Source organism: Coenobita brevimanus, chromosome 40 (genome assembly GCF_032717465.1).
Source record: "Coenobita brevimanus isolate Jiangsu-jjx chromosome 40, ASM3271746v2, whole genome shotgun sequence".
Lineage (NCBI taxonomy): Eukaryota > Metazoa > Arthropoda > Malacostraca > Decapoda > Coenobitidae > Coenobita > Coenobita brevimanus.
Window position 1 is genome coordinate 63,062,677 of NC_136993.1, and position 13,961 is coordinate 63,076,637.

Here is a 13,961-nt window from a genome sequence, read left to right on the forward strand (position 1 = left end):
ATATTAACAATATTTCTTGGATATCTATCTATCTATCCGTCTATCTATCTATCTATTTATCTATCTATCTATCTATCTACCCTTCGAAACAGAGATGGTGGACGGCAGGAAAATGCCATTGTCAGTCGACAATCCACTGGGTCACGTTCAGATGAGCCTTGGACCACGGCAACATAAATAACAGCATTTATAATAGATCTACTTGCGCTACGTACTTTTGTGCGCATAACATAAGTAAATTAAAATACATGCATACATCAGATGCCGGGATATCATATTGCTAACTCAGGTCTCTCTCTCTCTCTCTCTCTCTTTATTATTGGCAACTTCAGACGATTTCGTTCAACTTACGAGACGCTTTTCGAAGTGGCGGGGTTAGAGATAGTTTCATAAACCCTTGCAGTAAAACGAATCTTAGAAAGCTTCATTATTTCGAGTAAAACTGCATAGATGAGGCCTGAATAAGATTATAAACACACCGGTGGAGTTAAAAGGTTCAAGGATACTAATTTCTCTCTGCAGGCATTTTTGAGCTGTCGTCCTAGCACAGGGGTAAGTGCGTTTGAGGTGTCAGATGGCCAGGACGCTAACACAACCCAGGCACAACTCTCTCGGCTCATCTCCCAAACTCGCCAGGTATCTTTCACTCTTTTATTAGGGACACACACAGGTAAGACTCAGATAGGCTAGACCCATCGCCCTCTTTGCCCTGCCTGTTACAAAATACTCTCCATCTCTCCACATGACCAAGTTATGAGTATTTCTCTTAATGTTTTCTATCACATCCACATCAGCACTACAGCTGACCTTTAATATATATATACATCTATACCAGTGCTGTAGTCAAGACCAGGCATCTCGAGACCAAGACCAAGACCAAGACAAGATCCTCCAAGACCAAGACCAGACCCTCCGAGACCAAGAACAAGACCAAGACCAAGAATTTATATGTCTGCTGAATAAATGAAAAGTAGCTGCAGCCTGCAGGTGTTGCAGTTCTGGTCAGTTTTCACGGGCGTCTCGGCCCCTAGAGTGAGTGCACTAGTATCCCAATCACCCAGTTGCAGATGCGATACTCAACACCTTTTAAATGAATTTAAGTTGATTATCGCACATGAGTTGAATAAAAGAGAGAAGACGGCAATGGGGATAATTCCCGGGGCCAAAACTCAAGAGTATGGAGGGACCAGGGCCCACACCAGGAATGACAATTTTGCTTCTGTTTCTGGCCCGTGTCAGACATTTTCCAGGCACCCCGGGCCCGGTCATAGCTCTCTCCGGCCCTGCACCCCGATGTTACGGCTTCTGAAAGTTTTTTAAATTCTTTAATCTTTTGAAAGTACGGTTTTGAAGTCATAATGTATGGTGTTGCATACTTTGTCAGTGCCATCGTACTCTTGGAGAGCTGTATTTTCCTCATGCGAAAGCTGGTTTTCGGAAGACTAATTTTCGCACTTCTCTCCGAGCTTTACCCGTGCCCAAACGTTTCATACACAACATATTCATCTTTCATTTCTCATAAACAGTCGAGGGGGACTACCTATTTTTCAAGATAATTACACAAGAGACCGAAGGGGGTTTCGGGATACAGAGGTAGGAAACAAAAAATATTCATAAATATAAAATATATATTTTACTTCCATAAGTGCTCCAAATACTTCTCACGGTCGTATCCACTATTTGTTTAAGAGAACAGTTTTCACTAACTTTCCTTCTTGAAAGGGGCTCTCATTCGAGTCTGCTTTCTGCCCTTCTTGCTATTACAGATGGTTTATCGGCCCCCAGGTGGCCCCCCCGCCCACTTTAGTGGGACTAGAAACGCCACTGGGCCACATGGCCATGGGCCCCCGCTCGTAGGTGAATAAGTTGTATACAATACGAGGGTGGCTTTGAAACACTAGAAAATATTCTGATTTCTTCTAAAAAGATTACAGAAGTCACCGGAGTCCTCCATGATAGCCATTTGGAAGTTCTGAAGGGTCATAATTCGAAAGGTTGGAAGCCACTGCACTCATGTCAGACTTGGCCCCCATTGCTCTATAATCCTGGCTACGCCCCTGTAAGGGAGGAAATACATTTACAAAATTTAATATATGTGAACAACTGACCATCTAGGTAAAATATCTCTGCTTTCATTGCTTCATTGGCATGAAGAAACAAACACAGGAAAATAGGAATTTTTGTGGGTACATTTTCCGGGCTAAGTAGCTAAATCTGTGGTGTACGTGTACGAAGGATGCGGTGATTGCATACGCCATACACGTATATGAAGTACACGGAGGTGAACAGAGCTGCAAACATGCGTGCGTGCAAACAGAGATTATCACTGCGAGCATAGCCACGTCATGCATGCTCTCTCGACTTGCACGCACTCTATCGGCGCTCGCACGGCTCATCTCATGCATCATCACTGTATCGCTAGCCAGGCAGTATCTATAGACAGTACAACACTGTATGGCGCGCCGTGAATCGAATCAGCCATGATTTTTCTCTGTGTATGATCATAAATTCCAAGCTTTCCCGTGCCACGATCCACTTTGTAATGCTGGTCTCGACCTGGTCTCGAGCCAAAACTCAGAGACCAGAAGCTTCGAGACCAAGATCAAGACCAGACCAAGTCAAGCGAGACCAAGATCAAGACCAAGACCACATCAAACTGGTCTGGAGACTGATCTCGAGACCAAGACCGGTCTTGAGACCTACAACACTGATCTATACATCTAAAAATGATTCACTGGGTAAAAGTTGTAAAAAGCATACATGTAGCAAGATATACTGTACCAACTAATATAACGGTGTATTATTATATAGTTCGGTGGCTGTAATCCTCCCGTTCGTGCTTCAGTTCGATTTAATAAATATTTATTACAGTTCTGGCAAACCGGTCACCTGTGGTCATAGGTTCAGCGACACGTCCCTGATGACTGCAGTAATGGAAAGTGTTATATGAAATGGTTGTTGTCACTTAAATATGAAGCACACAACAAAAAGGCATGAGAGGGAAGGATGCTGTTGAACGTTAAGAGAATGGGTATGCTTTATAACGTTAAGGAAGGTTTGAAGATGATTTTTAACTTTAACCCCTTAACTGCGGGTGTCATTCCAGAATGACATTGCAAAAACTGGACCAAACCGTGGGTGTCATTCTGGAATGTTTGTGAATATCTTGAATACCGCGCGTTTTTTCTGTGCGCCAGTTGTTTCAAGGGAGAGTAGCTATTAAGTTCTTTCACTCCAGCCGACCCCCACCTCCCTCCTCCCAACCCCTGGGCCCCCACCTCCCACCCCCCGGGCCCCCCACCCCACCCCTGACCAAACACGCATCAGTATCTGTCCAGCTTTGTGAGTGACAACAGTGCTGATGTGGCAGTGAAGTGCGGGCAATTACAGTGCCTTTTACCTGCCTCAGTGAACACAGAGTGGGTGTTTATCGTATGTGCAGTGTTCATATATGTTTATATTATTATTATCAGAATGATGTTGGCATTTGGTAAAGGTGTGTGAGCGAAAAATTGTGATTTTAGATCGCTCACTTCTAATGGCACTGCCCATCCAGTGATAGTCAACGAAATCATGAAACCTACATCATTTCAAAGCCGAAGGTTAGTGCTTTCTAATGGTACCTTATTTTTCGCTCTAGATTTATTCTGTGCAGAGTTATAAAGGTTTAAAGTTTGTTAACATTTTGGCTGGAACCCCTGCGGGGGGGGGGCCAGTCGGGTCAAAACAATGCCCACGGTTAAAGGGTTAAGGGAGAAATGAGGATGTGTTTTAACGTTATCGGAGGAGTAAGGATGATATTTAATATAAAGGGAGGAATGAGGATTTGTTTTTCATTGAGGAAGAAGTGAGAGTGCTTTTCAATATTTAGAGAGGATTGAGGATGATCTTTAACATTGAGGGAGGAATAAAAAATATGGAAGGGAGGACAAAATGCCGTTAGGAAACTTATCTGTAAACTTTCGCTCATGGATATGTACAATCTCCACTAAGTATGAGTAGTACGGGGTATCATGCGTTGGTGATCTTTTGTGACACTATACAAAGTACTGTTTATGTGTCATGTCTATAGTTATAATATACTACTTATAGTAATCATACCATAGTAGATTCCAGACGTAAACAAATACAACCCTACACAAGACCTCCAACACACAGTAGGCAAATACATTGGTGCCACAAGCGACGCTCAACACACCAGGAGACATGACACGTAAGCAAGTACACTGGTGCCACAGGCGACCCTCAATACACCAAGAGACATGACACGTAAGCAAATACATTGGTGCGACATACGATCCTTAACACTCCAGGCCCTGTAAGTTATAAGTGTAGACAATTGTACTGATTTCTTAAAGTACTTTCATATTACTCTCTTCTCAGCACTCGAAGAGGACGCGTGTATGAGGGGAGGAGCCACCTTCCCCTTTGTTGAGAGAAAGTTTTAATTTTTATGCGAAGTTTTAAATGTAGCTGCTGTTTGCATACTTTTTGTGGTGTGCCCTTTATGTTCTTATATGGATATTAATGTTAGATGGTTATATGTACTCGTTTTATTTATAATACAGTTATGTATAAATGTATAGATCTGTATATATTTAATCCATGTTCTGCCTGTACTAGGTTTGTATGGCGGCAATGACCACTGTAGTTTGATTTAAAATGCCATGTTCTTTTTAATGAAGTCGTCAATCAATCCACCAGCTGAAGCAGGTGTCGTGGTCTATGATGGTGGTGGTGGTGAGTGACGACCCAGCCTTCCTCTCTGGTTTTGCCGAGTGGTCCCTAAAGGGCCGCCTCCTGGTGTGGTCAACAAGGCTCCTCGCTGTCACCCGTATCCCTGTTACTCGTCATCGAATCCTACACAAGACATTTTCATCAATGAATGCCATGATCATGACTATTGATGACTCTTCAAAGTATTACAGGTACAACCACCGCTTGTTTTATAATTATCACCTATGACTACACCTGATGTCAGGCAACTCGTCACTTAAGCCCCGCCCCTTCCTGAAGTCGTAGCCCCACCCCTCCTCACCAATTCCTAGGGCGTGGGCGCGTGGGCGGGAGGGGGGAGATTCCGAGACAAGTTGTCTTGTAGCGAGTATAATGGCGTCATAAATGGCTTTTAAAAATTATAGGTAACAGGGGAAGGTCAAATGTTCCATGCCGCAGAGATATGATTTGGATCAAACTTGGTGGATTGTTTAAGGGTTAGCCTGAGAACGAAGAAATTTCATCTGGTGAACAAGAGGCTAAAGGCGTAGGTCATAAACCAATGTCATTTATTCTCTTTTTTATTCAGTGTGGATCAAGGATATTGGAAAGGTTAACCTTTCCTTTGTTGCCTGGGGTGCTGTCACAACGTTCATACTCTGGAGTGTTTGGACATCCCAGTAGGAAAGATGCATGTATTGTTACTAATTTGCAAAACATGTTCATATAGCTCTTTCAGCATATTCCTCCACTCACTAATGAACAGACTGATGTCATTATAGCTGATATTTATACGTTTTTTGTATTAAAAAAAAAAAAAAAAAAACATATTCTAATGTTCATTTATCAGCTAAAGTCACATGGGATTATGCATGATATGATTTTTTTTTTTTAAGCACCATAAAAAACAAGCGACAAAAACAAGATACAAAACATTTTCAGTTCTGACTAAAGAGGTATGTCAATGTTGAGACAAAAATATTTCTGTTACTATAAAATTATGTTGTTTTTTCTTACTAAAGCACACCAAGACAATATTAGAATATGTATGGCACTAGAAAATTATCGCAGACTGTTCCAGTAAAAAGGAAATGTCAAGGAAATTTTAAGTCAGGTAATTTGAGAAAACCATGAGAGAGAAATGTATTTTTCCCGAATATCCTCACCCTTACAGAACACCCCAAGAGGACAAAAGCACGTCAGCTCCTCACAAGAGCAGGATCAGGTAGCCTATGCACGGCTTTTGGTGCTCCCTCCCCTCACCAACTCAGGAAAGTACTAGAAAGGATAGGAACGGTCAAGCTACCGATTGTGAAATATAAGCTTTTAAGTTTTTTGGCGGTGCCCAAACACCCCAGGTGACTAACGCAGAGTTATGAGAGAGGCAAGAATGAACTATTTTGATTCTGAAAGTAATTGGTCGAAGGTCACTGTCGTGGGACAAAGTTAGATGTTTGGCTCTTGAGCCATTTGGTGGATGCGGGTGATGCAGTGTGTGTCTGCTCCTCCTTGTGTTTATTTTGTTTCTGCTTCCTCCAAACAATTTTATTCTAAGGTTAAGAGAAATTTTCAACTGAAGGGATTAGAAATAGCCTTAGTTAACCCTTTCAATACAAAAAAATAAAAAGTGCTTGAGGTTAATAATATCGTCTAATGTTAGCAGGAATATAATAGAAGATACTTCACCAAACTGAAGGGATTAAAGAATACTTTTTACTGCCTCACTGGCGAAATACACAGCAACTTATTTAACAGTTAAGTGAAGAGAATATTTCTCAGTATTATTAAAACATAACTAGAGCGCTGACGAATTATATGGCTGCGAAAGACAAAAATTTCTACAAGCTAAGGTCAATATTTCTCTATTATTTGAATATAACTATTGTATTGACAAAATTTATGGCAGTTAAATAAAGACAACATTTCTGACAGGTAATTAAACGAAGTATTTATCATTATTAAAATATACTACTGCACTGACGAAAATAAACTTAATTAAATACGGGACATAAGTGACGAGTGACAGCAGTGGAAATGAGGTATCTGAGAGGTAAATATGGAGTATCATGGAGAGACAGACAGGCAACTGAGGACGTTAAGGAGTGATGTGGTGTTGATATGGATGTGGCTGAAAGTGTTAAAAGAATAATATGAGATGGTTTGGCCATGTGGAGAAAATGGAGAATGAGAGTCCGACTAGAAGAGGGTGTATGTAAATGACCCAGAGATGAAGAGAGGGAGGAAGGGGAGGAGACAAATAAGGTGGAAGAATGGAGTGGAGAAATATATGAGGGAGGAGTATGTGAGTTGGAGGGAGGGCATACAAATAGCAGAGGACAGGGAGAAGTGGAGGAGATTTATCTGTGGCCACATCTTATGAGATTAAGGAGTTTGGTAGCAGATAAATAAATAAATTGATAAAGACAATATTTCAAACACTTAATTAAAAGAAAAAATTCTCAGTGTTATCAAAGCAATATTTAAAACAGCTGCAGGATCTTCATCTACCTGCCATTCACTTCGCCTCAGCAAAAACCACTTCTCCTGGCAACATGGACACCTGGAAGATCCCTCGTTTTTACTACACTCCTGCCGCTCTTTCCTGATAAGTACTCCAGGTAGTAGTAGCAGTTTTAGCAGTAGTAGCAGCAGCAGCAGTAGTAGTAGTAGTAGTAGTAGTAGTAGCAGCAGTAGTAGTAGTAGTGGTAGTAATTATTGTTTTTTGTAGATGTAGTACCAAGTTCATTAAAATCATGAACTCAGTGGACTGCACACTTAAGTTGCCCTCATCCTGCAGGACATCTTTCTTTCGGCAGACAGGGAAGTTAGTGAGGGACGTTTATGTAATCAGGCAGCTCCAACACCCAGTTATATCGGTGCATATCAGTGCCACTAGGTGAAGGCATCCCTCTCTAGCACCAGTTACCAGGTGATTCAACCTTTTGGCTGTTATAAATGTAACTACTTCACCCATAGAATCTGTGTATGTGTGTGTGTGTGTGTGTGTGTGTGTGTGTGTGTGTGTGTTAAGAAACTTGCTGAGTCATCCTAATAGTGGAGCGTAGAAGAGTGATGGTGTGTGTGCCTTTGGTTGACCATAGAAAGGCAGGAACTAGAGGATTTAATATCATGGACATTGCCATACCCCATTGCCTGGGTAGGATAATGGGGAAAGCTCAGTGAAGGAACTTCGGCTCCTCCTGTGGTTAGGATCTTAATGAGAGACGACTGTGTAGGAAACTCACTGGACTGGATGAGTGGGTTAGAGAGTTGGTGGCAGTGGGTTCCTGTAGGAAAAAACATTTTAAATTTCAGCCTTCAAATGTGGAGCTGTCATACTTCAAGTATCAAAGAGGATGAAACCCCTCCATGATGGGGTAGTGGTTCCTCTGGAAGGGATGGCTCTCCAGGGGTTATTTTAATCCCTATGGGGGTCAGTTCTCTTTGAGGGGGTTGACCCTTAAGGAGTGTAGCCAGGGACGGGTTTATGATGCTAGTAATGATGAGGATGTGTGAAGATTTGGAAGAGTCTGAGAATGATGAGGGAGGAATGTATTGTGGTCCGTTGAAAAATATTACTCTGTTTTGAAAAGTCTGCACAAAACTGAATACAGTCTTCTAGGGTTATGAACAATTCAATATATGTCATCGAGTGAAAATTGTTAGGAGCAAAAATTTGTAAGAAAATGGCTTGTAACGAGGGTTTACTCTGCTACACTTGAATTTTTTGTGGTCATTCGTTCAGATTCCTGCAGCGGCCCACCCTGACTGTGACAACTGAGGCCTTCCATTCCAGTGAGGTCCGGGGGGACGATCCAAGTAGCCACAGAAAAGACCACTTAGCAAAGTACTTGGCTCAAGGCATGAATTTCTCGTAGGTGCAGTTTGTTCTCATTGTTCACTGACTTTGGTACCTTAGTACAGTCAAATAAACAACTATCTTCCCTATTCTGGCTGCAAAAAATTTACAAGTGGCGAATACAATGAAAACCCTAGCTCTACTGGTTCATGTTTCAGATAGATCAGTTTTCCGCTAGGTAATCATAGGACTTTGGGAAGATACTCGTGTCTTTGGCCGTACCAAACTGTTTCACCAATACAAGTCTCTTCCATTCACCAGAACTTTATACGACAGGTCACCTTCTTTCTCAACAAACATCATTTTACATTTCCTACATTTTTTGAAAGACACTGTATCAATCTGCTTCCTGTTGCCTAATATCCAGCAGCACAGCATCATCTGTATACATCGAAAGTACTCCATCCTTCAACATTCAGTACTGTTCTTGTTTCCGTCTCTGTCACTCGAGTTTTTCATCACAAATAATCCCATCCATATGATCAAAGCATAGAACAGCTGATGTGACATCACACTTCCTTATCGTATCCCAACTCTGACACTCACTTAGCTAATTACTTTCATACCAGCATTCAACTCTAACAACATTCAGCAGCTATTCCTTTTCAGGGAAAGTTGCAAGAAGTCAAATGACATCTCTGACAGCAGCACCTGCTACTGGAATAAAGAAAAAGCAATAATTCTTTGCAGGAGAGCTGAAGGGGTGAATCCCATATTCCCACCCTCTACAAACACTGATCTGGGTGACGGTCTATACTGTGCCAAATTTCGTGTACCTACATAACAACTATGGCGTCGTCATCTCTAGGGACAGTACCCACTTTGGGGGGGGGGACATCCTGGGTCGTGCCCTACCTTAACCGTGGCAGGGATGAGCGTCTACCATTGTGCAAAAGTGTGTGTTCTTAAGTTCAAAACTCTAACTGTGCATAGTCTTTGGCCAGGACCCTGGAGCCACTTCCCCTCTTTGTGGTGGCGCTGGGGAGTTCTACCATGCCTATGACCTGACACTAGTAAAACTTTAAAATTGTGGGAACATTCGTGTTCCCAGATTAAAAAAAAGAAAATATAAAATAAAGACCTTGGCAAATGGTTTCGAGGCATTCAAGGGGTGCGCTGCCCCATATGGCCACTGGCCATAGGGATCTTCCCTCCACACACACACACACACACACACACACACACACACACACATCTATGTATTTATATAATACATTAATGAATATATAAATTCATTCTCCCTGTATATCTAATATACTATAGCAGTAGCCGTGTGTGTGTGTGTGTGTGTGTGTGTGTGTGTGTGTGTGTGTGTGTGTGTGTGTGTATTTTGGGCAGCCGAAACTACACATTCAATTCGCACCAAAATTGGCACAGAAATCGCAAAAAATTCGCTGATGTAAAAAAAACTTGGTCCCATCAAAATTGAAAAACTTTTACTATATATAATGAGCAATCACATTTTGACCAAAACAAAAAACGCCGCTCCTGGCGCCCGGCATATGATCTCCACAGAATTTTTTGCCCACACGTACAACTTCAGTATTTCAGACTTGCGTTCGGACAACTTGGGTTCCATTCCCGAAGCTGGAAATAGCATGATCAATTGGTTTGCTGCAAAAAATCCAAATGACAACTTTACACTAGAACAGCACATAAACGTGAGAGCCCGCCGCAGGAGCAAGTGTGAGGGGTCCGAAGAGCCCACGAGCACTTGTGTATATCTATAAATCTATACCTATTTACTGTGTGTTTTGTTGGTATAATTTTTGGTTGATGTTCTTTTGTATGTCAGGTATCGGTACATGCACACCCCAGACGGCACCTACGGCTCCAAGCAACAAGACGGCTCATGGTCCGGTATGATTGGATTGGTGGCCAGGAGGGTAAGTCATTCTACATATACCAGTTATAGTGTGTCTGTGTTTGTGTGGAAGTCTATATAACAGTTATCTTTGTGTGTGTGTGTGTGTGTGTGTGTGTGTGTGTGTGTGTGTGTGTGTGTGTGTGTGTGTGTGATAATGTTCTCTGTTGTGTGTTTGTGTGTAAACTTTTGTCTACCATTTCCTTGTGTGCTTTGAGTCTTAATTATAACTATTCACTAAATGATATACTGTATGATATGCTAGGCCACTGGATCTCAAGCTGGGAGCCATGGTCCCCACGGCATAATTTAAGGGGGGCCATGGTGGGCTAGTGTAAGTTGTATATTAGAGTGTGTCTGCCTTACACTCTGGTGAGGGGACCACATGTTTAACCCCCATCTGCCGGTAAAGACTATACGTCACATTCTGGCTGCTACGGAAATGCTGCGTGACGTCTATACATGCAATTGTCTTCCTACCACCGTTTGAACTGGCTGCCATTTCATCTTGCCACCAAAGAGTAATGAGGGAGTCCCTCCATAGCACACAGGCGAGTCAGTCTGTTGCATGCTTTTGCCAGGTGTACAACGATATCTTCAGGTTCCTATTTGTTTGATTCCATCCACACCCCCTGTAGCCAATTGCATCATCCACCGCTGCCAGGCCTACTTTCCAAAGGATACTAGAAATGGGCTTAGTGATAGTGCTATAAGGCATGCTATGGATGCAGTGTTTAGTTATATCTAGTAGTGGAGAAGTTATCACGCTGAGGGCAAAACCATTGTCGGCGCCACGGGCAGAACACATCCTGCTCTCATGGCAAAAATTTGTTCCTTTCCTCACGTCATTACTCATCAATGCAACAACCTAGAGACCTAAGAATACTATCATTCTCAAGAGGAAGAGTTGTTGAATAAAACAGTCATTAATTCATTTTCCTAAGTGCTATAGTTTTCGAGATAAGGTTTGAAAACAAGAAATTTTCAGCAGTTTCTGGGAAATTGCCTATAGTGAGGTAATGACTGTGTTAAAAGTAGCCCAGCGTTTGAGAGTTAAGCTTGTTTTCTTACACCCTCCTGCTCCAGCATATGCTTGCAATGTTTCAACACTGGGCCAATGACCAGGCAAGAAAAAATATGGCTAAGTGGCAACATGTGTTATGCAATATGCAGGAATAAACTTGTTGTTGAGCAAACCATATATAAATTCCTATTTGCCTACATTAGGAGGGATTCTTCCGACAGGCTTAGGACTGTGTAGAGGGTGCAAGTCTCTCTCTCTCACTGTTGTACCCTCCCTCTTGACCATGACCTCAGTTGGCACCTGCAGATGTAAGCTTGTGAGCAATATCTACTGGTTTCTGTACAGTATTTTGGTGTTGTCTGTGAAATATTTAATTTGATATTAGTATTGTGAAACTGACATATGTGTTTTCTTTTTTCTGTCTGTCTGTCTATCCATCCACCTATTGATATACTTAGATATATACTGTAGTTTTATAGTTTATGTATTCCTCCACTCTGCCTTCCCAGCTGACTGTTGGTCTCCTTATCACACCTCTACCTTTGATATTGTTCTCACATATTCTCTTTGTAATCTCATTTTTTTTTTCTCATTCATTGTTTTTTTTCAATATCGCTGGCCATTTGGACCCCCCAAAATTCAACATTGATTTAACATATATGACGAAATTGAACTAATTAACTGCCACTGAATGATCTGAAGTAAAATCAATGCCGTAAAAGAATCGCCATGTTACGTTGAATATAAATCAAATGGCTTTCACCAAACCCAGTTTTAATCCAGGTTTAGCAGCTCTAACCTGAAATTTATGACAACGTGAAATTTTAATGCAGGGTAGAGTCGGATACACATTTAAAACTATTAATTTTTCCCACTTTCGTATAATTATTGACATTTTTGGATGATTACACACTCATATGTATTGTCTTATGTTTCTTTTGTCGCATTTGACATCTCTGCCCTTTTTTTTTTTTTTGTATAACATCTGCTATTTACTGTCAAAATGTGTGACGGTGTGAAACTCATACAGTAATGATTAAATATGATTTTTCAAAGTGTAATGCCGCATTTAGCATTTTCACACTATATTTCACAATGTTTTCTGAAAGTCTGCATAAGTAGAGATGATGACAGAACCCGGTTACCACATGTGGAGATATTGTAAAATTTAATAGTTGGTACAGTACCAGACGAATTTTGCTTAACCCAAGGCGTCCCGACGACATATGGATAAATCACCGTGTTTTGTCACAGAGACACCCGACGACGTATCCATATGTTTGGCAATTGCGAGGTCCATCATTTGCACATTTTTCAAGATTCACGGGTGATTTTTGGTAGGCATATGTGGGAGACCTTCCTCTACCCAACGCCAGGCAGGGATAATGCCTGGCCCCACCTGACCCCCCCTTCCCTCACACACCATTTTCTTGGCAACTCACCTGTTAGCAGTGACCTGGCCAGTAAAGACATGTCGCACCACGGTCTCTCCAATGACGAAAATCAAGGCAAAAGTGATTCCTGAGGTGGAGGACAAAGGAAGAAATAAGTCAGGGGAAGAAACAACCAGACATGATGAGGCGGTAATGTTGTAAAAGAAAGTGCCAGATGTTGATGTTATTGGTGAGTGAACAATGCTTATAAAGCCTATATTATTGTCTGAAAATCAATATACTCTTGTACAACATATAGCCTAAATTAGTATCAAATAAATAAATACCTAACCAGTTATGAATATTTTGAAATAGCTACCCCTCCCATAGAAAACGTTTTCTCTTGAGGCCAGCCTGAGAGAACACGGTAACAAGGTAAAAGTACTGTTACCTACCCACCCCACACTGCCACAGGCTCCAACAGCAGTAGTACAGTACAGGACGGCCGTTGCCCAGTGAGTTGTTCTTCTTATGGTCAGCCTTTAGGTGTGCACACAAGATCAGCTGAGACGAAAATAAACACTGGCTCCTTAAAGTTCACTGTCTTTATTTTCCAAATAATTCCACTTAATTCTTTCCAACTTCACTTTTCTCAAAAGCACTGGAGCTATACACATTTTACTAACTGTTATTACACGTAATGCTTAACAACACTTCACAGTTATTACACTTAATGCTTCACACTTCACTCTTTTCTCAAGTTCCAATGATATACAAACTTCAAATACCCATCACTGTTTGCCACTATTTTCACAAGTACCAAAAATATACAATCCTCACAGACAGTAACTACACATAATGCTTGCAACTGTTGATAAACTGCACCAAAACCGACTGCACTTCCCACAAACTGACCTGAAACCCGACTAAACTGGGGGAGGCGGTGGCTGAATCGGTAGAGAGGCGGCCTGCAGTCCTGATGGACCCAGGTTCAAATCCCGGCTGGGACAGGGAACAGTTTAAGGATTTGAATTTCATAAAAATCAGACATTCCTGATCTACCAGATGACCCGCCGACATGTCATGAAAGTACCCCCGCTAATATCAATACACCAATCCTGTATG

General features: G+C 41.6%; 1 protein-coding gene across 1 annotated transcript in view; it reads left to right on the top strand.

Moving 5' to 3' along the window:
• Positions 1–13,961, top strand: part of LOC145397164 (uncharacterized) — a 102,230-nt gene that overhangs the window by 59,890 nt on the left and 28,379 nt on the right. The window contains exons 5-9 of the mRNA XM_080270361.1: positions 523–636; positions 4,705–4,928; positions 7,206–7,334; positions 8,462–8,590; positions 10,371–10,461. Coding sequence (XP_080126487.1) covers positions 523–636; positions 4,705–4,928; positions 7,206–7,334; positions 8,462–8,590; positions 10,371–10,461 — 687 coding nt within the window. The remainder of the gene's footprint in view (positions 1–522; positions 637–4,704; positions 4,929–7,205; positions 7,335–8,461; positions 8,591–10,370; positions 10,462–13,961) is intronic.